Here is a 26,205-nt window from a genome sequence, read left to right on the forward strand (position 1 = left end):
ACTCGCAGCCACTACCGACATTAGCTTGGTGAAGACCCTCGGGGTGGAGGTCGGCCCAAATGGCAGAACTCGAAATTGATAATGAAAGTCGCCAATTGCGAACCTCAGGTATTTCCCGTGTTTGGGATGGATTGGCACATGGAAATAAGCATCCTGAAGGTCCAGAGATACCAGCCAGTCCTGGAGCTGGAGGGCCTGAAGGATCTGAGAAAGAGTTACCATCTTGAACTTGTCCTTCCTGAGGAACTTGTTCAATTCTCGTAAGTCCAGGATGGGTCTCAGTCCTCCGTCCTTCTTTGGTATGAGAAAGTAGGGGGAGTACCAGCCCTTGTTCCTGTCCGCTGCAGTTACCGGTTCTATGGCACCTTTCTCTAGCAGGTCTATAATTTCCTGCAAGAGGAGCGGATCTGGAACTTTGAGAGAGCTGTTCCCCGGTGGATGACTCGGAGGGATGTGTAGAAAGGGTAGGCAGTAACCCGGGGCAACTGTCTCCAATGCCCAAGCATCTGACGTAATAGCCTACCATTCCGTCAGATGTTGAGTTAACCTGCCCCCTACAGGTGTCTTGTGTGGAAAGACCTCAGAGTGGTTTGGGGGCGGCTGATGCAGATGCCGAGGGTAAAGAGGCACCTGCTGCTGCTGCGGTCTTAGTACTTTTGACCCGTCCACCTCGGGTGGATCGCCTTTGGCCTCTTTGAGCCGGCTGTCCTCTGCCTTTCCCGAATGCGGAATAATAGCGAAAGGACTTTCCTCTCCCAGAGGTTCCTGACGGGCGAAAAGGAGTTTGGCGGATAGCAGCTCCTAAATATTTTGCTGCTGCTTTAGATGTCTGCAACTTTTCCAGACTGTCATCAGCCTTTTTTCCGAATAATGAAGAGCCGTCATATAAGGGCATATTCAAAAGTCTGGCCTGTACATCTGGAGCAAAGCCAGACTTTCGCACCCACGCATGCCTGCGGATTGTTGTACTTGCCGCCATGGCCCTGCTGATACTGTCAGCGGAATCGATGCCAGTTTGAAGTGACTCGCACATGGCATCTTTGCCATCTTTAATAATGTTAAGGAAGGCTTTCTTTTCCTCTCCTTCGGGTATGCAGTCAGCCGCTGATGAAGCACACTCCCACAGTGTGTGACTGAAACTGGCGAGCGTACATGTGGCGTTGATGGACTTCAACGCCATACTACAAGCAGAGAAGACTTTCTTTGCCATAGAATCGTACCTCTTGTCATCTCTATCCTGTGGGACAGTAGGGTAAGCGGTCCTGCTGCTTGATGAAGTTGCCGCTTGGACCACCAGGCTCTCTGGAGTCGGGTGTTTCGCTAAGTATTCAGGGTCAGCAGCAGCTACCCTATACTTGGCTGAGAATCTTTTATTGACAGCAGGGATAACTTTAGGAGTTTCCCAGTTAGATGCAATCTTTCTTTGTAAGGCTGTATGGAAGGGGACCACAGGATCCTCCTGTGGACCTTTGTCTAATATGTCTGTCAGGTCATCCTGTTGAAAAACAGGCGAAGGCGCAGACCAACCCATGAATTCAATAAGTCTTGCCATCAGGGTTCTATAGGGTGTTTCGGCATGTTCCCCTGGGTCTGGCTTAACAGAATCCACTTCTGGGTAAGTGTCCAGCCCACTTGCCTCATGTAATGACTCCTGCAGGTCTTTCAACCTTCTTTCCTCAGAGGTGAAATCCTCTGAAACAGGTAGTGTGGTCCTCTGCAACCCGAAGGTTTCCTGGTCAGAATCTTCCCCTTCTTCATAAATTGAAGATAATCCAGGATACTCTGACCTCTGAAAAGAACCCTTCGACAACGGCGTCGATGGTGCCGATCCATGCATCAAAGGGACCGTGGCGCTCTCGGGTGGGATGTTTCGCCGGGTGCTGCGACTCGTGGCGTTTTGATGTTTTGGGTTTTTCACCCGGGGTATCACCCTCAGCTGTCTTCGAGGGGGTCGATGCCGCTTTCTCGAAGACGCTTAACATTTTCTTCCTGAATTCCTCCCACTCAGCCTGAGAGCTGTGTTTTGTGGGGCAGGAGACCCTTTCTGGGGAAACAGAAGACGACGAGGAAGGGGATCTTCGACGTCTCTTCTTTGAGTGTCTTGATCTCGACGAATGGTGGGAGCTACTTCGAGATCTAGAATGGGAATGTTTTCGACGGCGAGGAGACGAATACCTCGACTCGGCCGAAGAAACTTTCGAGGAGGTTTTGACTGACTTACCTCTCTCGAGCTTCCCCTTGCCCTCCTTCAAGGCTTTCGTCGTCATGGACATGCAGTCCTCACACTCCGAACAATGGTGCTCGGCTCCCAAACACCACAAGCAGATCCTGTGTGGATCCGTTATCGACATTTCTTTACTGCAGTCTCAACATTTTTTGAAGCCGGATCGCGGCATTGTCGGTTACGATGAAGATGCCATCGAGAACTAGTTGGTATATTTCGAGTAGATGTAGATTAGATTATCTGACTGAAGTGAGCAACGATGTTCCGAGGCCCCACGAAGCGCGGAAAAACGGAACTGAGCAACGGACGCCGCGCGTGCCATTTATGGGCATGGTGACGTCAGCGCCGATACGGTAGCCGTCGAGGGACATCGACTCGGCGGACGTCGACGCGCAGCGCCCTCTACAGAAAAAATTTCCGAGGCCAGCAAGCTGGAAACGTATTATCAAAGATAAGGAATACGTCGGTGGACACAATCCCTTCGAAATATATTTTTTCCTTTTGTTTCTATTTTGTTTCATGTAATTTTGTCATCCAGTTTTGCCTTGGTAAAGACCCAGGAAGGTTCGAAACACGTGTTGGCAGAGTCGACAAAGCTTATAAAATGTTCCGTTGGAACTCTGACTCATTGAAATCAATCATATTGATTTTGCATCATTCTGGTCTATCTGAAATCTAGCCGACTGAATCAGGCTAGCAGCGCATTACCGTGTACACACCATGTTTGTTCTGTCTGTAATTTAGTAGGGTGGAGGTAACTACTAATTCCACAGGGGTGCAGCAGCTTGCATTGCCTTAGAACTAATTTAGCTGCTCCCATTTACCCAAGTGCTCTTTTGCGTGGCATTCCCCATAACTGTTTTGTGCTGTAGTATAGATTTAAGTCTGGGAAACCCACTCCCCCCAATTGCATTCAGAATTTCCTCAGCTGCGATTGGAGCGTCCATGTTCTCGAGTCAACCCCAGATATGGACGACAGGGGGGTTCCCCTCAAGGTTTGTGTCGATCTCTCCCATAGTGGCGTGGCCTTCGCTTCTAGAACGAGGCAAACGCCTGCTGGATCCCATCCGCTGTGTCCTCACTAGCCCCCCCCCTCAACCTTTGTGACCCATCTGTCCACCTGTTGTCCCCGCAGCCTTCTAATAGAATTTTTGTTTTAAGAACTGCAGGTTACGAAGCACCTTTGCGTCTTCCAGCAGTTTCAGTTCTTCCTTCAGACCCCTTGCTTGCCGAATACGTTCCTCCCTCTCCGCAGGCGAGGACTGAGCACATCTCTCAAGAGCACCTATTCTCTCCCTGAGTCCTTTCTCCAGAAGTGCACGTTCCCTCTTCTTGCTGATCAGCAAACCCCTTCATGTGGCCTTAGCTGCATCCCATACCATCCCCCTTCCGACTTCACCCTTGTCACTGATGGAGAATTTTTTTTTAATGCTATTCTCGAAGCCTGCTCTGAAGACCGGATCCTTTAACAGTGAGTCATTACATCTCCATTACATCACACCATATGTCCCTTAACCTGTTCAATTCCATAGCCATTCCTAACTCAACGTCCCCCAGTTTGTGGGGTGCCTGGTCCCCTGCTTGTCTAGTCTGTCCAGATTGGTGTCCATCCACACATTAAAGCCCCTCACACCCCCTCCGCCGCAAAGGATAAGGTGCCCCTGAGCCTCAATCATTATTTTCTCCAGGGTTCTTTGTGGGAATCTCTTCTGACCTTGATTTGGGCATAAATCGTTGCAAAGGTGACCCTTATCTTCTCGATCAGGCCGGAAATCAACACTGATCTCCCCTCAGCGTCCGACCATACCATTGATACTTCCATTTGTAGCCCTTTCCGGACCTGGATCCCCACCACCGCCTTCCTGGCAATACCAGACCCCCAGTATTTATTACCAATGTGCCCACACAGGATCCTCCATTCGCCACCCTTCTGATATATGGTTTCTTGGAGGAACAGAACATCAATATCCAACCTTTTGAATTCCCTGGCGACCAACGACCTCTTGGTAGGGAAATTAAGCCCTTTAACGTTTAATGTACACACCCGCAGACTATCCCCCCATCACTGCAGTACCTCTACCAGTCATATTGAATTCCTGTGTCCCCCATAGACCTCGGAGCAAAAGCGCCCCCCCCTCTTAACAGGAGACTTCACTTCCCAGCGAACATGACGTGAGCCTTTACGTGTAAACCGAGTTTCCCAAGCACCCCGCCATGTTCTATTTGTGGGCTGTTCCCTACTCACCAAGTAGCTTCTTTGTGACTCAGTGTATCTCCTCCTCTGTCAGAAGCCTGTGTCTCTGCCCATCAAGCTCGAGGGTGATAGAGAATGTGAATCCCAATCAATAGCGTACTCCTTTAGCGTTCAGCCACTTTGTCAGAGGCAAGCACACTCTCCTCTTTGTAAGGGTCAGTGAGGACAGGTCCTGGAAGATGGTGATCCTTGCTGCACCCACCGTCACCACTCCCCTGCTCTTAGCCTTGTCCAGAATTTTGAGCCGATCAGGGTAGTTGTGGAATCGTGCCAGCACCCATTTTGGGCCTCCGGGAGGAGCATTGGCTCTGTGGACCCTCTCGATCTTAGTCTCATCAATCGAGTCGTCCCGGAAGAGGAGTTTCGTAATCTGATGTATTGATCGCCTGAGATATCTTTCCAACTCCCCCTCCCTTTCTGGGTTCCCGAAGTACCAGAGGTTGTTTCTCCTCTTGCAGTTTTTGAAATCATCCATCTTTAGCACCAGGTCAGCCTCTCTTCTCTCGAGTTAGCTCATTCTTGCATCTAATTGGGTTTCCAGGGAGGACTAGTTATGTTCCACCTCCTGTAACCGCTCCTCCATATTGTCAAGTATTAATATTGTCGACTTTGCCACCTACATCAGCTCTCATGTCCCTGATTTCCTCCAACAGCAATGCAACATCTCTCTCCATCACCATAAAATCTTCACCTCCAGCCGCCATCATCCCTCCCTCCTCAGCATGCTCTCCTACAATCCTGTGCTGGTACGCAAAACCCACAAGGTGGGTTCTGAAACCCATATAAAGTAGCACCATGACATGGCTGGCCCCAGGTGTAGGCCCTCACCTCCCGGCATCCCAGTACTCACTGGGGAAGGGATCACGGGAGAGAGCAGGCGGCAAGGGATCCCAGCAGGCCAGAGATGGAGGAAGGCGGACCTATATCGTGCCCCCCTTCTGGTTCCTCAGTACCTTTCGGATTGTGCTGTCCCAAGCGACACTCTGGCATCTCCTACTCTTTCCTGGCTCTCGCCCACTGTTGGCAGCATCTCTGGATTGTCACCCCTCTGCCCTTCAGCAATCGGTCACCATTTCTATGCTACACCCCTTGTTACTAACTCCCCCCTTACTGTAAGTTTCCCTATTACTCTGTAAAGCACCCTGTTGCTTTCCGAAGCTAGGTATGCACTTAATAAATATCCAAAAATAAACTTATGTGCCTTAGGAAAGGAAGAATACTTCTTTACTTCTGATCGGTATTCCCATGGGATGCTACATTACATAATTAAGCACCCAAATTTCACTAGAGATAGCTGCATCAAGTTTGTGTAGTTCTTATTCAATCAATATCAGTGGAACACTGGTTTCCTGCTGTGGCTTTTACAACTGCACCGAGCACGCATGTAGGATGTTCAGTTATGCTGCTTATTTTGTCAACTGTCAAATTGTACTTACCACTCCTGGGAATATTTTCTGAAGTCTTCCTGCTGCTGAAGGTGCCTTTGACTTTCCTCCATTGAGACAATCTTCAAATTCATACAGAGGTTGACGAACCGGATTTGAATATGAGATTTTAGCATTGTCCACAAATGTTATGTGTCGGACTCCCCATCCCTATTAATAGACAAAAATTTCACATTTTAACATGCAATATCAAAAGTGTCCACGTAATCATGAGAAGAAGCATCATTTGTTCATCAGCATTATTAAGACGAATACTGACATTAGTAATGGTTGAGAGATGGGTATTCCAAGAATTGGTGGGGATGTGAGCAGCCGAGCCAAAGCCACTAAAGAGGAGGTCTGGTGGGTGTGGGTTAGGCAGGGGTGAGACAGAGTGAGTGGATGAGGTTATATATTCGGTAAAACCCAGTAGTATAAGGTTATTAACCATGTGCACTGTGAATAATCGTTACTTCACAATGCCATCCAATGTTTCTTTTTCACCTGTCCTTGTGCTATGTACTCAATACAATGGAAAATGCATGTTGGAACTGTTGCCCTTGGAAGTACTTAAGATCTGATATGCCACAATAGCTGACTGGGTATAGCTGGGTTGCCAATACATTAGTGAGTATGCCGGGCGGGTGGGTTGTTTTTTGGGAGAGCGCCCAGCGGGCGGGCGGGTGGATGGTCTTTGGGAGAGCGGCCAGCGGGCGGGCGGGTGGGTTGGCTTTGGGAGAGGGGCGGGCGGGCGGGTGGGTGTTCTTTGGGAGAGGGGCGGGCGGGCGGGCTTTGGGAGAGGGGCGGGCGGGCGGGCTTTGGGAGAGGGGCGGGCGGGCGGGCTTTGGGAGAGGGGCCGGCGGGCGGGTGGACTTTGGGAGAGCGGCCGGCGGGCGGGCGGGTGGACTTTGGGAGAGCGGCCGGCGGGCGGGCGGGTGGGCTTTGGGAGAGCGGCCGGCGGGCGGGTGGGTGGGCTTTGGGAGAGCGGCCGGCGGGCGGGTGGGTGGGCTTTGGGAGAGCGGCCGGCGGGCGGGTGGGTGGGCTTTGGGAGAGCGGCCGGCGGGCGGGTGGGTGGGCTTTGGGAGAGCGGCCGGCGGGCGGGTGGGTGGGCTTTGGGAGAGCGGCCGGCCGGCGGGTGGTCTTTGGGAGAGCGGCCGGCTGGCCGGCGGATGGGTCGGCTTTGGGAGAGCGGCCGGCCAGCGGGCAGGTGGGTGGTCATTTGGGAGAGCGGCCTGTGGGGGGGGCGGCCGGGTCGGTGGGCTTTAGGAGAGCGGCGGGTGGGTGGGTGTGTGGGCTTTGGGAGAGCGGCGGGTGGGTGGGTGGGTTGGTTGTTGTTAGATGGAATCCTTAAGAATGTGCTAATTTCTCTTACCTTTTGAGACCCCCAGCAAATTTGCTGGATTTCTAGGATTTACATTTTTAGCTGGAAAGAGTGTGAGCCTTTTTTTCCCACTCTTGCATGTATTTTGATGTGTGTTTTACTTTTGTGTTCTTTGGATATGGAGTTTTAAAACAACTCCATAGGCATCATCTTTTTCTTGTGTGTCACACAGCACCTTCAGTGCAGTGGCACAGGGATGTCTTTCAGACTTGCCAAGGTTTAAATACCTTCTCTGGGACTGATTACTGTCTCCCAGAGCATGTAAAGTTAAATTGACTTTGCTAGTCTTTTTACAGACCCTGTACACACTATCTTCCTATAGAGTGCTGGAGGGGTTGCCTAGCATCTTCCATCTAAACACTCATGCAACAGTTAAATATTACCCATTCCCTCTTGAAATGGCTGCTGGCAGTGGTTTAGAACAAACTACCATGATTTTCCCGACCGCAAACACCAGTAGCTAAAAATCGGGGCAGCCATGTTTTTCAATCTGGCAGCCAAGACCTATCTGTAAAAAGAGACTCCGACCAACATATTTCGCCGTTTCTTTTAGGAAAGGTCTTTCTTGTGTTTAACTCTGCGCGCCAAACCAGGTTTGGCGCCTTTGTTCGTTGGCCTTTGGCGGCCTTCAGTGCAAAAGCCCTCCTGTGGCGCCGGAGTGTCTGGGGCAGACAGGATGTGAGGGAGGTGCCTGAAACTCCCTGCGCTTAGTCTCCTAGAAGACCTGAATGCACTCTGGCGTGATTGGCCGGCTGACTGTCTGGCAAGGACAGCCACCCTGCTGGGTGAGTGACAGCCAGGCTGGAATTAATGGGGGAGAACTGTTTAAATGCAGGCCTCTGGGACTTGGAAAGCAGAGTCGACCACTGGAACGAGAGAACCGAAGACGAGCTGAAGGAAGACGGCTGCTGCAACTCCTGGTCCACTGGTGAAGCCCTGCTGCATGTCCGGTTTGCCTGAAACTCCCTCGACAGAGAAGCCCTTCAAGGAAGACTTCCTCCCTTGAGTTTGGTGGGAACAACCAACTCGCAAGTCACCTGTACACCGTCTCTATACTGTTCCAATTTTCTTCAGCGTGCTGTTGAAAACCAGATAGCCAGTGAGAAGGATATCAGTTTGTGGTGTTTAAGGCACTCACACCTTAAACCAAGCTTGTGGCCTCTTCCCTGGACAGTACAGGAACATACCGACATCCTCCTCCTTGTCCCCACGACTGAAGTTCAGGAACAGTGAGATCTGCAGGAGCTGCCAGGAGAAACTGCATCAGCTACAGCTCTTCTTCACTTAAAAGGTACTGTGCAAGTGCGGTCAAGAAGTCCTTTCTGCCGCTGTGAAAGTTTTGAATGTTACCCAACTTTGAAGGCTTGTCCTTCCCTAAACCGACATATAACTTTTCGTCTGACCAACTACTTCTAAAAACTGTGGCAAAAACGTAACCGTTTACTACCAGAACTGTGCTATCCTAGCCAAGACTCTGAACCATTGATTTTGGCCCAGGCGTTTTGAATTGAATTGCTGGTTGTAGTGAACTGAAACGATTTGCCCTACCTCTAAAAGTATTTAATTTTTTTAACTTTGTCTTTTTACCCCTTTTTAAAGTAACTGAAGTGCCATTTTGCTCCTACTTCAGAGGAGCTGAACTTGTTCAGAATCTGATAGGTTGTGTTTTGTAGTATATTAGATTGTGATAATGGGCTGCTCTTACTAGTGGAATGTTTTCCAACTGACTGTGTAAATAGTAGGGGAGGGGGTTGGTGGGTGTAGGGAGAGTGGCGAGACGGTGGATGGGTGTAGGGAGAGTGGCGGGTGTAGGGAGATTGGTGGGTGGGTGTATGGAGAGTGGCGGGTGGGTGTATGGAGAGTGGCGGGTGGGTGGCTATAGGGAGAGTGGCTGGTGGGTGTAGGGAGAGTGGCGGGTGGGTGTAGGGAGAGTGGCGGGTGGGTGTAGGGAGAGTGGCAGGGGAGTGGGTGGGTGTAGGGAGAGTGGCGGGTGGGAGAGGATGCGGGTGGGAGAATGGCGGGTAGGTGTAGAGAGAGGTTGGGGCTGGGTGAATATAGGGAGATATGGGTGTAGGGAGAGTGGCAGGTGGTGTAAGTGATTTCAATCTGGCACACACTCAAGTCTCGCCCAGCATGTAGTGCGCAAATGAAACCCTTATTTATTTTTATCTATAAGTTCAATATTCTGAATGATATACCACTCATATCACACCCTTCTCCTGAGACCCCCCCGGTCACGCTGAACCAGGAATGAGGCTAGTTTGCAAAGGTAAATATTTATTTATGCATTTAGAATTTAAATCACAATATATTTTAACAGGTAACAACAATCACCATTGGGGTGATAGAACACTGAATAATATCTTTAATGCACTAGGAATCAAGTACTGAGCACAAAAACAAATGCAGGAAAGAAAAGGATACTTCTGGGTCGGTTTGAAACAGATAGAACTGTGGTTAGGGGTTCCCCCCGCAACACCCCTCAAACCACCAATAGGCAATTTAAATAGATGTGAGGAGAGAGCAGTTACTCAGGAATAACACAGACCAAACAGAATATCATTCCCGCCTTCCCCCTTTAAACACAAGAGAAAAACGGAATTGACTTTTCAACTGTCAGGATGGCTTTGAAATTGGCTGAGCAAAACACCAAATGTGGTCAAAACTGCTTAAATTATTATACATTTCTACGGGAGCCGCTTTGAAAGGATGCAAGCAAACAAAAGCAATGATGTAATCAAAAGAAAACATTTGAAATCTCAAAGTCAAAGTGGGAAATATTTTAAAGCTAATTCACTGTTACGCTCACCTGGTATCCACAGGGACGCCACCCAGCCGGGTTACTCGCTGGTATGCTTCTCAGCTTTGCCCTGATGTGGTCTGCGGGGAAGGTTCTGCCTGAAAATACAGGAGGACTGTGTTCAAGACTGACTGACTGGGGTAAGTATCCTCCCTCCACCCCCGTATGATTTCATTCCCTATGACACCCTCTCCTCACCTTGTGGTAGAATTAGGCATGCTCTTTGTCCTGCCTTCTTTGCAGGGGCGCGTTGTCTTTCATGGGCGAGTGCGGTCCAGTTACTTCACCGACGCCGGCCTGTTTGATATTGTTCAGCTAGGTCTTATTGCTGTTCTTTAGTTTTGTTGCTATCCTGCATGCCTTTCTTTGTTTAAAATGTCTCTTTTTTCTCCCTTAGGTATGCAGAGTTTCAGCGTGACGAACTGGCTTGGTTAAGCCCGCTGGTAAATGATGGCGCATTAAGAGCGCTATGATGCGGTAAGTAAGCGCTATGCGCAGCGCTGCAAAGTCTTGCCTTTGCTAACCTGCATTTTCCTTCCTTGTAGGTCGCGGTGTTCTTCAGCGCGAGTGAAATGTCCGGAGTGGTGCCAGCCGAGAGGCGACCAGCCAGGTAAGCCTTTTGAGCAGTTCATAATTTGTAAATGTCTCTACTGCTTTCTTTAATGTTGCCTCTATCTTCCTCTTTCAGGTCGTTCTGTCCGGGAGGCGTGCAGATTTGAGGAAACTGTTCTCAGTAGCTGCGAGTGTTTAAAGATGAAGACTGCAGGTAAGATGCTGCCGCTGATGATGTTCCTTTTGTCTCCTTGCAGGTTCTACTTCTCCAAGGTTCGAAGGAATAGTTGGGCACAGTGAGCGTCATTTTGCAAGCTGCAAAGTAACGCGAAGCGTGTTGTCTTTCTTGGGTGTGGTTTAAATAGCCCCAACAAAATAGTCCATGTAAGGTAGTCCCTAGGCTACCACACCCAAAACACTAGAGCGCATAGCTTGGTTCTAAGGAACCAAGCTATGTGGATGCCTCCATGATGGCTGACAATACAATAAAGTAGTTCCCAAGCACATTGTTTTTCATGGTGTATTATCCTGGCGCCATAGGCGCCAGGACTGGCCCCATGAGGGCTTTTGAAGAGGATGCCAGGCTCTAGAGGCCCGAGTCCTGCCTCCACCTGGCCAATGGGTTTGCCAGAGGGGGTTTTGGGCGAGGGTCGTGACATTCACACGTGTATAACTTGTCAAAATGTCAATTCACGGCAAAGTTTTCCTTATGCGATTATTGATATAACGGCTGAATAGAGATAGCTAAGGATGTTAGGTACAAGTGGGAGTTGAAATTTCGTTTCTATCTTTAAAACTAAAGGAGTTATAGAGGTTTTCATGCGAGGCATTTTTGCCAAATAGGCGTGGAAATGGAAAATAGAAATTTTGAGTTTAAAAATGACAGGTAAGTTTTCTTATACTATATTAAGGGCTACGAAAAAGAGAATGCCACACAGGAATCATTTATTCACGGCCGATCATAACTCTACATGCGTGATAGTCTAGTTTGTTTGGTTTTGGAATTACTTTTCTTAATCAAATCAATAAGGAGTTATGGTTTAATAAGACAGATGTGAGAAAAGTCAGCACAAGGATAGTTCTAACAATACTATGGTTCTGAATTAAAGATGGGATGGGTTTGAGATTGGGATCATACAATGCAGATATATTATGGGTCACTGTTCTTCCTATTCATACTTACAGTCCTTTGTAATTAAATTGGACCGTCAGTTCTGGTCATTGGATTGGGCAGGTCTACCGGCAAACAGGCACCTCTGGAGGGATTTGGATCAGCGGCACGGTTCTGGTCAAGTTTGGACTGCACCTTAGACTGGCTTTGGAAGGGCCCCTTCTGGTTACAGGACATGGTAGAAAGCCGGATGCAAGTTTTCAGCGGGTAAGCCTAATGGTAGCCAGCCACGCTGAATTAAAATTAAGTCCCTTCAAGTTTGGGATTTTTTGCAATTGGGTCAGGCTAGCAATAATTTTGCAATGCTAGAGTCTGGATTCTGCCAAGAAATCTGGATCTTTCAAAGAATTCTGGAGTCAGCTACAAGTTGAAAGGTTCTGCAATAAGGTGCTGCCCAGACATCTGGATGGGTTCTGGACGCAGTGCCTTATGTGTAGTGCCCTTCCTAAATGTATCCATTACAAATTTTATGGCGTGGGCAGAACTTCAAAACACACCCTCATGTCTGTGAGTGGCTACAGGCGTGCGCTGTGTTTTGGTTGGCAGCCTAAACAGAGCTGTCATTTTATGACAGGATTTAGGAACTCCCACCTGGATTTTTACCCAAAACATACTTTTGCACAAATGTACATTTCTACCATTATGTACCCTCATAAAATTAGACATATTTTTCACATTTGATTGTCTACCTTTACATTCAATTTCCATCTTTGTGAGAGCTGTATTGGTTATTCTATGGATTTTTATCAATTTTACCCATAACACTTGGGATTAATCATTTCTATTTCGATAAACCTCTGGGCGCTGATCAGTGGATTGTGTACATACAATTTTAAGCTTGCAACATTAATAGTTTTGCCACAATCAGTGTTTTAGTGTATCTTTGGTTCCTTATGTAGTAGGAACTCCTGCCACATCTTCAACTGTCTAGCATGAGTTCAGATTTATAAGTTTATATTTTTCACTTGTCTACTTATTTTGGGTGTCATGTTAAATGACATGAAGTTCTGAGGCCAAAACAAGTAATTTCCATTCAAAATCCAGTCCAGGTTTTTTTTCTTCTTACTTCCAAAGTGAGAAGAGGGCCATTCCTTTGAAGTTCACTGAGAAACCTCCCCCACATCCTGCTCCTCCTTGCAGAGGCCAATTCTCAGCATGTCCTTTGTTCTTTGGTCAGCCAGCAGACGAATGTCTAATGCAGCCCCATTGAGTGGCATGCTGGGATTATGAGTGAACCATTAACAGCCATTAGCCTTCCTGTTCTCAAGCGAGTGTCAAACGGAGATGTCAGTTTTCCCAGGCCAGGCACTGTCAGATCAAAATTCACATGTGGATTGGCCCCAGACAGGGCTCTTGGACATTAAAGTATTTTCATTTCAAATATAAAATATAAGCACAGTGTATGAAGTATTTCATATTTTAAAAGAATTAGCTCTTCACCAACATGCTTGAAATAGTGAATTTTGCAATTTTTCAGGACAAAGAAAATACCTTTAAGCTGAGTTTTACAGCCAATTTCTTTAGGCAGCTGTCAGGCTGTGATGCCTGGATTCCTCTGACTGCCTGGAGGATCCATGATTCCAGCACAGTTTCCTTTCAATAATTCACTAGGGAAAAAAACTGAATTTGGCGCCAAAACAGCACTTTGAAGATTGCCACTGATTAGGAAACTATTTAGGGGCATTTTCAGATTTTAGCCATTCTGTGGGCTTGTTTCCAGTGACAGATGACAGCCTTGATGACAGATGACGGATGTCAGCAGTGATTCCTGCTTTTACACCACTTTGCCGATGTATGTGGCAGGCATGCAGCTCTTTTGGTGGGTTATGAACTCTGCGCAATTTTGCAGACTTAGGGCGCACCAGAGTTATTGCCTCCATTCGTGGCAATTTCCTTTCCCCATTGGCAAAGGGGTGCAGTGTCGCGCAGCGGCGTGGATAAAAATACTCCACATACCCACCCCATGACTCCCTCGTGACATCCAGTCATGTGGGAGTTGGGAAAGTGGTATTATTTTTCTTTTGGTTCATGTGGAAAAATCTGGTTGTTTCTCCCCTCAACGAGAGATGCAACACGCTCTCCTTGCTGGTTCTGATTGGGGGTGGTGAGCGACACTCCGGGCTCTTGGTTCTTTTTCCGGTCCCCGAGGAGTCCTCCTTGGTTATTCTTGGGATGATTCTTAATTCAAATACTAGAAGACAGAACATAGCATGGTAATGGAAATGTTCCCACTACTGTGTCCACACATCTTTGGGGGATGTTAACAGTGGGAAAGACACGTGCATTCCTTAACAATTGGCAATATTCCCTTTCTATTTTTTCAGACATCCTTTACTCATTTTCTTAGGTGTAATCAATGAAGATTTAATCATTTTTCTAGGCGTCCTGAGTTTCCGGTAAGCCCTTCTATCTGCTGCAAAGTATGCCTCGGGTGGCAACTCTTTAGCTGGTTTATGTGGACCCACTTTTCTTCCCCTTCTGTCAAGCTGCCCTTCGGGATGCAAATTCTGTAGGCGACTGGTGAAATTCTGTCCACAATTTCAAAAGGACCCCACCAAGTGGGGAGGAAATTGCGCTCTTTGGCTTGGTTCCTTTGGAAATTGTACAAATAGACCTGGTGGTCTACTTGATATTCCTTTTTAGTTGTCTTAAGATCATAGTGGGTCTTCATACTGTCTGCAGATCTTTCAAGATTCCGCTGAGCATAGGCAAAAGCATGTTGAAGGTGTTTCCTCAGATTCTTAACATACTCATGAGTTGTGGAGGCATTTATCAAGATCTGCTCTTGGGTCCTGTAGAGCAGATGCTGGGGTAGCAACATCCTTCGTCTAGTCATCAGCTGAAACGGAGACCTTTTTGTTGCAGAAGAAGGGGTAGATCTGATGGCCATCAGGACAAGGGGTAATCGAATGTCCCAACTTAGCCCAGAATCTGCCACAAACTTTTTTTAATATGCTCACAATAGTTGTATTGTACCTCTCAACTCCACCACTAGAGGACAATGGTATGCAATGTTCATTTTCTCTTTTTACCCCAAGTATCTCCCACATCTTTGTCATCACTTCGTTAGTGAAGTGGCTACCTCGGTCTGACTCAATCCTTTGGTGTAGTCCAAAACGCGAGAAGATGTGATTGATCATCAGGGCAGCTGATGTTTCTGCCTTGCAATTTGGGGCCGGGAGACATTCCACCCATTTAGTAAACAATCATGTTACGGTCAACATGTACTTGTTCTCCCTAGAGGAGCGAAGTACGGGCCCAATAAAATTGACTTGCAAATCTGACCAAGGCAGTGTCATCCCCCTCTTTTGGAGGGGAGCACAGTGTCTGAGTGATGTTGGCTGAAATTGTGCACACACAAGACACCCCTTCAAGTATTGGTCGAGGTCCTGCCCCATGTGAAGCCAGTATGCAACCTCTCACAAGAGTTCTAATGTCGTATGAAACCCTGATGACTGGCTGTGGCCGCATCATGGGCCTGACTTGGCATGAGGCTTCCGAATGAGGTAGGGACCACCCACTGGTCATGGCCAGATATGGACACCCTCACCAACAAATCGTCTTGGATTCAGAACATTTTTGGACATTTCATCAACACTCTAAGGTCCTCTTTCCCAATGTAATCGGTATCCGTCAGGGGAAAGTTCTCAGGGTCCTCAATGTGTTGATAAAACTTACTAATTATTGGATCCCCTTTTTGAGCCGTAATCAAATCAGCATCTGGGATCTCCTTACTCCATTGGGCAGTTGAGAGTTCATTCTGAGCATTTGTCTGGGACCTAGTGACAGCAGTGACCTGGATTTCCCCCAACAGAGACTCGATCTCAAGTAAATCCCCTTGGATGGCTCCGGTTCTGGCCAGCTGATCAGCTAGGTCATTTCCAGTTTTGTCTGGTCCCTCTACTTTAGAATGACCCTTAATCTTTTTCCAGTAGATGGTTATACCATTCGAGGTGACCAGATCATCAATATTCTGTATTAATTTTCCATGTTTCAGTGGTTTATTGTTAGCACATAGCATGCCTCTGGTTTTCCAATTAACCAGGTGCTCCACGAACCCGTTCCGTACATAATCTGAATCACTGATTAGGACCAGTTCCTGGAGTTGGTGTTGGACAGCAGTGAGGATGTCTTGATGCACAGCCATCAGCTCTGCCACTTGGCTACTCCGGGGACTGATTTTGTACCCAGCGGAAGGTTTTGGGGCATCATTCACCCATGCATTCCCCACGCCAGCCACAAGTTCCTTTCCCCGTTGTTGTGAACATGGTAGGAGCACCTATCCACAGACAGTGGGCATTCCCTCACACTTGTCTTCTTCCTAGACTGTGTGGGGAATTACGGTATGCCTCCATGTTGTCCTTGATTTTAAGACTTCAGTCCTCGAGACAGTTTTCTCTGGCACAATCATACAAGTCAGTCAGAACTTGCGCGTGGGGACTCTTCTTGTTTTTGCCATATCTGACCTCCACAGAAAAGCCGTGCATTGACAGAATCCAGGAGGTAATTCGGGAATTACTCACATTTCCGGCCCCGATTCTGTCACTTTGAAGATATTGCAGAGGCTGGTGTGGAGTCTCCACTATTATGTGTTCCCCCTGGATAAACGGGCGGTAATTCTTCACTGCCCACACTGTTGCCAGGAGTGCCTTCTCACAATCGTTGAATTTTCCTCCACAGAGGATAAAGTCTTACCCGCTTAGGAGATTACTTTATTGACCTTGTCATGCTTTTAGTATAATACTGCAGTCAAGCATGATTTGAGAACCCTGTCTCCAAGAAGAACTCCTTGTTTTTGACAGGGTAAGCTAGGCAAGTCGCTTGTGAGAGACTTCTTTTGAGTTGTCTTACTGCCTCGGCTTGTTCTGGACCCCACTCCCAATTGACCCGCCCCTTCAACAGGTGGATCAGGGGTGTTGTGATCTCTGCGTAATCCTCAAAGATCTTTCTAATGTAATTAGTGAGCCAAAGGAGGCTCCTTAGCTCCCGCAGAGTTGTGGGGTCTTTAAGTTTCTGGAATGCTTCTACTTTCTTTTCCTGGGGACAGAGACCCTCAGGAGTAATCTCATGCCCCAAGAAATTGGCATGGGTCTTGCACCACTGCGGCTTTTGGAAAGAGTTTTGCTCCGGCAGCCCTCGACTGTGTCAGACCATAACGGATCTCCGCCATGTGTTCCTCCACAGTTGAGCTTTTGTTTAGAACATCATCTACACAGGCCAGGTTACCCCTTTCACCCAAGTCGGGCATAGCCTTATGCAGAAAGATATTAAATTAATTGCCTGAGTTTATGTATCCGAAGGGAGTCCGGGTCCAAGTGTAATGCTGCCCCCCAAAGGTAAAGGCCAGCTTGTATTGGTCCTCCCTACTGACAGGTACAGTCCAGTAGCCATTGGTCAGGTCAGTTGCAGTGTATACCTTTGACCCCTAGATCTGGGCCAGCCCTTTGTCAATGTAGGGAAGGGGCCATCTGGAAGTATGGACCCGTTTGTTGAACTCCCTTAGGTCGGCACAGAGTCTCCACGGGCTGTTTGGTTTCAAAATCCCCAGCACCAGATTACTGAAGGTGCTGTGGACTGGACGAATTATCCCACGGGACTCAAGGTTCTTAATTATTTCTGTAAGGACTCCATTGATGCGAGAGGCAAGCCATATTACTTCACAAACACTGGAGTCATATCAGGGTCCGTGGGAATTGTATGGATTTCGGTGCGGGCACAGTCATATGACTCCACCGCAAAAAGATCTTGAAAATCTAAGGAAACTTGTTTCAATTTTTGCTTTTGCTCAAGAGTCTCACAGGCATCAGCTAGGTTGACTCTCTCTTCAAGCATCTGCCTGAAGCCCGGAAAGACTTCTGGTTTGGCTATCTCAGCGGCCTCCTCCAGCTGGGCGGAGAAGTCCCTGGTTAAAGTACTGACTTGGACTGATGGCTTCAGGTGGGGAAGGCAGTCCTGGTGGACTTGAAAGATCACCTCATCCCTCCTGAAGTCACAGGTCACCTCTTCCTTGCCATAAGGGCAGGAAGAGTACACCAGGAAATTCCACCCATGCCGGGTGAAGATCCTGTCTGGTGTTGTGTCATTGTCGCTATCACTGTCAAAACAGTCATTAGGGATTGGTCCTACCAGTTCGTTACCTAAATCTATGGAAAAATGTCATCAACCGCCATTCCAATAATGGTGCCTGCGCCCAGTGTGATACTCCGAAGGTCGCTGTCATCCACCTCTATTGGAATGGTGTCGTGTTCTGTATTGACTAGTGGTGTTGGGTTTAACCCCAACCCTTGCTGTTGGAAATAGGCATTGAGGTGAACATGCATCAGGATTTTTCAGTTTCTGTCCTCTTAATTTTTACTTCCAGTGAGAATTGTCAGGTCCGTTCTGGGATGGTGACTTCCTCTCCAATCTGAATTTCAACTGCATATGGCAGCAGTTGAGCTGACCGAAATGCTTTCTCTGGATCATCAAAGGCTATCAGGTAATATTATCCCCATATATATGGTTGCCGTAAATATCATCGCCGGGAAAAGGTTGCAGCGATATTATATGGTTGACCATATATATGAGGACATGGGCAAAAAAATAAAATGTAAAAAAAAAAAAATTGGCGGTTGCGGGGGTGTCCTCCGCATGTTCCATGCAATAATGTTGCCACAAAAAAACGGCCATTTTTCGGCAATATTTTTGCATGGCGAGATTTTTGTGCCGACATTATTACATGGAACCCATCAAAGTCCATGGGATTACCCGCTAATCGGGACCAGGCTTTGAAGTTTATTAGGTCCAAACTAATGGCAGAGAATGTCACTGCCTACATATAATCCAGCAGGCACATCTCGCACGACCCAACAATTATGGGCTATGCTCTTGTTGCCTATAGAAAAATTGAGCATACACCAGGAGATGTTTGGAATTGGGTGTTCCCAGGACCATTTCCCATTTGTCTAACAATTTAAATGTGGGAATGGCTGGATCTTTTGGGAGTTTTCAGAACTTGGCCCTGCTGATGAAGCTCTTACCGTTGGTCACGCGCACTCGGGCGATAACAGAGTCCTTCCCCTCCATTTAACTGGATGGGCATGAACAACTGCTTTCCAATTTTCTGAATGTCAGCCAAGCTTTGAGCTGATTTCTCATCATTTTGGATTATATGAGTGGGATTTTCTGATTGTGAATTTGTATAGAATTTCAGAGTATTCCCTTGCAGTGTGGAATGCCACTTGAGACTGGAAGGAAGGTTGATTTTCAGAAATAGAGAGGATTTCCCCTCACCAGTTTGTTGTCCTACTGCAATTACTGTCACGTCAGGGATTTGGTGGTTTTGGAAATGGAATTCAATTTGGTCAGGTTTCTGTTCAACCATGTGGCACGTGCGATTTAAAATAACATGGTTGACACTATGTTTTAATTTTATTGGTTGTTTAGTCTGGGTCCAGGAGACCTTGTTTACACAATCTATGAGGGGGGACAATCTACGCAGGATGTCATTCCCTAGTAAACATGGTGTGCCCTCTGGAGTCTAAACTATGACGGGGTGCTTCACCTTGTGTCGCCCAATTTTAAGGTCTAAATCTGCAGTCCCCTCGATAGGAATTTCCTTCCCACCGAAGTTCTGAAGTTGTCCAGGAAGAGGGTTGAGAGGGATTTGGTATTTCTCCCCCCTTCCCGAATTCAGCTGATCAAAGGCCCTTTTTGACAGACGGGTGGCTTGGGATTCAGTGTCCACCAGTGCCAAAAATGTACATTGCCCCTGCATCTGGACCGGGGCATAAAATCTTCCCTTCTTTTCCACAAAGGGGCAAAGATATTGCGCATTTTGGGCCAGTTGGTAGGTTAATTTTGTTGCTCTGGATTCTGACAGAGGGGTGATTTGGGCAGGATTTTGTTTGGGATCTGGGGGCGTGGCTAAGCGAGCCATGTAGGACGACGTGTTTACGCTGGGGCTCCTACCGATCCTGCGATCATCCTGCTGAAACGGTGTGGAAACGGGTGCATATGCCCCATGAACTGAAGTACGGATTCATGAAGCTACAGGTCATGATCTGAGGCAAACTGGAGCTGACTTGCTAAGGAACCACTGAAATAGAAGCCGCGGAAGACCCCGGAGCTCAGAGGCACTATCGGTGGGGAAAAAAGATGGCCGCTGTCCATCAAACAAAGGCAGGACAACGGACGGAATGAAACGGAGTGCTCACACCCCCTTGAAACGCTGCACTGGAAGTGTGCGCAACGACGTATGGAACCGCTGCGCGTGCGGTGTCACCGGGATTTATAGAACGTCCCGATCTGAAACCATCAGCCACAGAGTGGGTGCGCGGACAATGCTGAGAAGCCCCTGGGCTCGATCCGAGCTGATCACGGCAGGCGCATCGAAGGAGCGTGGATCACTTTGTGCTACATTGTTGCTTGCGATCCGGGGCCTGCGCGAATGCAACAGCACATCGGCACTGCTGACATTAGGCGGATTACACCAATATTGATACTAAGTGTCGGGCGCGGTGAAAGGGGCATGGCCTACATTCGGGCTCAGCTGATGTGGGTTTTGCACGCTCTTGCAACCCAGAAATAACACATTGTGGAACGAATGCTCAGGGCCCCCCTCCTGATGTGTACACCGCCTAGTGAACAGCAGAGGCCTGAAGCGCAGGACGAACTCTGGATGAGGACAAGGCAGCTGACATGGCTGTTCGGCGGCGGACCCAGGGCAAAGTATGGAGTTTATGGGGTGCGCAATAACACTGGAAAAGCAACCTACCACTGCAAATGGAATGCTTTGCACTGGAATCATAAAAGCATTTTGCACCACTGGAACACCCGCTAGGGCGGATGCTGTGATTGGGGGTGGAATCATCACTGGTACTCTGGTGTCGCCCCAATAACAAGGAAGGGGCGAAAGAGGGGACAGGTGGGCTACTGCTGGTTGCCCGAGACGAGGCAGGGGGGAGGCTGGATGAGTCCTCGGGGTACGGGTGCCCCTTGCCCAGGTGGAGCTAGTGACTGGGAAACTCAGAGTGTGCCCCCACACCCTGAAGTGCAGCTGAAGTGAAGAATCACGAGTACGTGGGAGGACACAACCCACATTGACGAACAAGGACTGGGCTGGAAGCCCTCTGAGGCGGCCCCCCTGAGAGTGAGAGACTACAGCGGGTTGCACCTGCGGGAGCTGTAGACCACAAGTGGCGAGGTCGACCTACAACCTACGGCTGAACCGCCATGGCTAACAAACTTCCAAGACTAAAAGCGAAGCAGCCTACGCTGGACGAATACACCAGGACGCCACCTTGCCCGGAAAGTGCCAGGAGCAAGGACAGGCCTCCCGCGGGTGGGATGGATGTCATCAACACGAACCAGGAGGTCCTAGATGCGATTGCGGACCTGAAAGCGGCTTGGGAGGCCAAGCTTGAACTGGCTGAGACTGAACAAAAAACAGCGCTGGACCGCAAGGTTGGAGAGGTGCAGGAAGAGGTGAATCTTCTCCGACAGGATGTCCGGTCACTGGCGGAGCGCACTGAGAACCTCGAGAAGGAGGTGAGCCCGAATACCGCAGACTGTGCTTCACACAAGTCGGAACTACACGCCCTTGTGCAGCGGGTTGGCAATCTGGAGAATAGGGCGAAGGAAGCGGAAGGACGTGCCCAGAGGAATAACATCCGCATTGTGGGCTTGCCGGAAGGAGCAGAGGGCCACAACCCCACGGAGTTCATCGAGTCCATGTTGCTGCAAGAGATACCTGGAGGAGCTTTGTCGCAGGGGTTTGCGGTGTAAAGAGCGCACAGGGCTTTAACGAGGAAGCCACAGCCTGGCAATCCGCCCAGGTCAGTGATCGCCAAGATCCTGAACTGCCGGGATCCAGAAAAGATACTGGAACACTTCCGCAAAGGGGGAACTATTCAAAGAGGGGTGGCTAACATAACGGCCTACCCGGACTACACCCTGATGGGGCAGCGGAGTCGAATGAACTTTGGGACGATCAAAAGGAGGTTGAGAGCAGCGGGCTATAAATATATGTTGCTTTACCCAGCGAAGTTGAACGTTTTTCACAAAAACAGAACCTTGTTCTTCGACACTCCGGAGGATGCCATGGGATGGCTCGACACGCAGGGTTGCCCCCAGGAGGTCGATATCCAGACGAGAGGAGGCGATGGAGGAGATAAGTAATGAGCAGAGGGGGCACCTGAAGGTGGCGCGGCTTAGGACTATGGGACTTGATTATAGTCGTCGTTGCGGCCCGTGGGCAGGTGGGGCTAAATAATGAGCCGTTAGCACTGTGACTATTGCTCTTTTAGGAGCCATGCAGAGCTTATCTTTATACCCCCATTTAGAAATGAGTTAGGCCACCAATAGTGTGGTGACACCCTGCTGGGGCCTTGGCCTGGGTTCCAGGGTAGGTCCAAACGCGGGGGAGCCTGAGATCCAGGGATGGAGCTGGGCATTTGTTGGGGTAGGGTGAGGGAGGGGGAGAACAGAGAAGTGAACATCATAAACTTGTATGCCCCTAACCATGACAGCGGCATATATCAGGTCTCTATATAGTAAAATTAGCACCCTGGTGGGTGGCGCGATGGTATGGGGAGGGGATTTCAATTGCACTCTGAACCCCAGGATAGACAGGTCTGATGACAAATCTGAAAAGCCGGCGCCGGCAGCGAAGGCGCTGTGGTCACTGTTGATAGACCTTGGCCTAGAGGATGTGTGGAGAAGGCTACATCCTATGGACAGGCAATATTCGCATTATGCAGCGCCACATGACCTGCATACAAGGCTGGATTATGTGTTTGCTTCTGCCGAGATAGCGAGAGAAATGGTGGGGGCGGAATACAAGGCACGAGTACTTTCTGACCATTCGCCTTTGGTCATAGAATGGCGACATCAACCCCCCAGAGCGCGGATCCCGACCTGGAGGCTCAGAACTGAGGCTTTACAGGATGTGGGATTTAGAGAGGATCTGAGGGAGGCCACCGAGGAATACTTTGAAATTAACATGAACAGTGTACGCTCTGTGGGAACGGTATGGGAGGCATTTAAGGTGGTGGTGCGGGGGGTAGCTATATCAAAATCCAAAGGGCTCCAAGGGGGTATTGAACGGGAACTGCGAGAGACAGAAAGAGAGCTAGAGGGCCTGATACAAAGCGAGGGGTCCACCCGGGAGAACAGCGCTAAAATAAAGGACTTGCAGTTAGCTTGTAGTGTACTCTGGGACAGATTATGCAAACTAAATTATAAGAAATACACAAAGAGGCTACATGCAGGGGGGGGGATAAGCCGGGTAGATTATTGGCCTGGTTATATAAAAATGAGACCCCCCGCTCGGTGATCAGGGAGGTCAGGGACGCGGAAGGCCAAATCCATAATACCCAGGAGAGGGTAAATGAGGAGTTCCTCAAGTACTACAGGCGATTATATGAGGACACAGGAGAGGATATGAACCAAGAAATACTGGATACAATAGAGGATATAGGGCTGCCTACTTTAGATGAACTAGAACGCGCAGACCTAGACGCCCCCATTACCTCGGATGAACTGGAGGCGGTGATCCAACACCTGCCTACATGTAAAGCTCCCGGGTCGGATGGGTTACCCAGCGAGTTTTATAAAACGTATAAGCAGGAGCTGCTCCAGCCGCTGCTGGCCATGTTTAATGAGGCCTATGAGCAGGGGGAACTGCCGGCATCCCTCCGCGAGGCAGTGATCATCCCGCTCCTGAAACCAGGCAAGCCGGACACGGAATGCGGATCCTATAGGCCCTTGTCTATGCTCAATCAGGATAGCAAAATACTCACGGCAGTGCTGGCCAATAGGCTAAAGAGGGTAATTGGCAAGTTGATACACCCGGACCAAACGGGTTATGTCCCCGGCAGAAATATCACCGACAACCACAGGAGGCTACACCATATCATTGATCAGACCGAGGGAGACTCGGGCGATAAGGCTATCATGTCGCTGGACGTGGTCAAAGCCTTTGATTCAGTACGGTATGGGACCGGGATACATTAGATGGGTCCAGATGTTATATAGCACCCCGATGGCAAGAGTTAAAACTGGAACCACAATTTCTGATAAGTGGCAACTCAGCAGGGGGACCAGACAGGGATGCCCCTGGTCACACATGTTGTACATCCTGGCATTAGAGCCGCTGGCAATATGCCTGCGACAACAATACGGGGAGGTGGGGATCCGCACAACAGGAGGCACACACCTGATATCATTGTATGCGGATGATGTGCTCCTCTACTTGCGCTACCCGGAGGAGAACTTGCAATATTTGTTGGAGGTGATGGATAGTTACGCCACCCTCTCGGGTATTTCGGTGAACCCCGGGAAATCTAGCCTGTTCCCTTTGGGAAGGTATAAGAGTACCCCAATGGAGAGGCTGCCCATCTTGCAGATACCCTGGCAGACAGTGACATTCAGGTATCTGGGCGTAAACGTTTACCACAAGATAGAGAGAGCACAAACATAATACAGAGAAAGCGATGGAGGGAGTCAAGAATAGCATGGTGTTCTGGTCTAGATTACCCCTAGCCATGATGGGGAGAGCAGCTCCGCTCAAAATGGTGGTCTTGCCTAGACTCTTGCACTTTTTTGTCAATGTCCCGTACTTTATCCCTAGACGCTTTTTTGTCAAACTTCATGGTATGTGCAGGGGCTTCATATGGGGCAACTCCAGGAGTAGGGTGGCCCTTTGGAAATTACAGAACACATGTGATAAGGGGGGCATAAACCTACCGAATTTCGAGCTGTATTACCGGGCAGGACAGTTATTGTATGTGGCTAGGTGGTTGTCTGCGGAGGACTCAGCAGAAGCTAGGCTTTTGCAGGGTGAATTAGCACCATACTTTTTGAGGGAGGCAATATGGCTGCATAAAACCAAAATAGCAGGGAGGGGGAGACTATTGAAGCTGGGCTGGGAGGTCTGACGCAGGACATGGAGAATGATGGGTGACCCAGATCCGCTTTCTCAGCAGTTCCCGCTGGCCGTGCAATGCGGGGAAGACTCCCAATTGTTTGAAGCGGTCCGCAGATACTGGAAACCAGTGGGCTTGGCCACCCTCGGAGACATATGGCGGGAAGGGGAGGCATTGGGATTCCAGCGGCTGCAGGAGGAAACAGGAGTGCATAGTGGCCAATTCATTACTTATACCAGGATCATGAAACGGGTGAGAGAGAGGTGGCCTGAGACAGTGCTAGTGGAAGAACCTGATGCCGCCCTAGAAATGATGTATGATGTCTCGGAGGGTGGGCATGAAATATCTAGGATATATGAGCTCCTAGGGGCGAAGACGGGGAGGGAGCTGCTCCAATTGAGGCATGACTGGGAGGGGGAGGTGGGAGAACCCATGACAGAGGGACAGTGGGATAGAGCTCAAAGGTACCATAAAAAGGTGTCCCGGAATGCGAGACTTCAGCAGATCCAGCTGTATGTCACCCATATAGCCTATCTGACCCCCAGTAGAATAGCTAGGTTTGGAGTCTTGTAATGGTTCAAAAAGGAGTTGGACCAAAGAAAGGGACCAGTTAGAGGGTCAAGGCGGCCAGCCCAGTCCAGAAGGTTAAGGAGTTATTATTACCTTGTAGCAATCTTTAGAAAGGGAGGCCTGGCGGACACGGTACCTTAAAGTGGTGAGAACACTCCAGCGGGGGCAGTTGTTCCTGGCAGCGGATGCAAGTCGGTGCTTCATCCGGAGGAAGAGAGGGTCTCGTCGTGGAGGAAGACAGGAGTCCGTTGCACTGCCAGGGAAGAAACCAGCCGCAGAGTTTTTCAGGTACAAGGAGCGGTCTGTTCATTCGCGGTTCAGTGGCGAGTGCCTATCTGGCCGCCGGGGTGCTTGGCACGGGCAGTTCGACCACAAACCGGTCTGGGGTGCGAAGAAAGAAAGGTAAACTGGTTGTGCCCACCAGTCAGGGGAAGAAGCCTCTCCAGCCGGGAGATCTTCTCTGTCGTCGGGAAGTGGTGAGTCGGTTCTGCAGGGCTCCACCGGTGGTGTCGTCGTGGTAGGTCGGCTCAGCTTCTCCCTCGTCGGATTCTCAGGTCCTGTGGCGACTTCTGAAGTTCCAGTCCCCAAAGCCCTGCTTTTATGCAGCATACCCCCATTCACTCAGCCTAGTTGTCAATCAAACATGCTAAGTGGTGAGCCGGCCGGCTCACCACTTGGGCCAATCACAGAAGAGTGCGACTTGAGTTACCAAGGTAACTCAGTCCAGGGTGCCTAAACCCCCTCCCTCACCCCCTGTGGTACCCAGACAGAGTGGCACCACTTTTGGAGGCTTCTGTGGAGAAGCCTGCCAAAAAGTGGAACAAAGGGCTCGACTTGGGTTGGAGTCACAGAAGAGAACACAAACGCCATTTTAGAATCGAGTCTTGGCAAAAAATACCAACCCGAGAATTAATATTAATTAAA

The 26,205-nt window shown here is 49.1% G+C and overlaps 1 protein-coding gene across 5 annotated transcripts in view; it reads right to left on the reverse strand.

The window, feature by feature from the left end:
• ATG7 (autophagy related 7) overlaps window positions 1-26,205 on the reverse strand; it is a 2,414,869-nt gene that overhangs the window by 1,392,278 nt on the left and 996,386 nt on the right. For all 5 annotated transcript variants that reach the window (XM_069643921.1, XM_069643925.1, XM_069643922.1 and 2 more), the window contains one exon: window positions 5,915-6,073. In XM_069643921.1, coding sequence (XP_069500022.1) covers window positions 5,915-6,073 — 159 coding nt within the window. The remainder of the gene's footprint in view (window positions 1-5,914; window positions 6,074-26,205) is intronic.

Source organism: Ambystoma mexicanum, chromosome 2p (genome assembly GCF_040938575.1).
Source record: "Ambystoma mexicanum isolate Mex_15411 chromosome 2p, UKY_AmexF1_1, whole genome shotgun sequence".
NCBI classification, from domain to species: Eukaryota; Metazoa; Chordata; class Amphibia; order Caudata; family Ambystomatidae; genus Ambystoma; species Ambystoma mexicanum.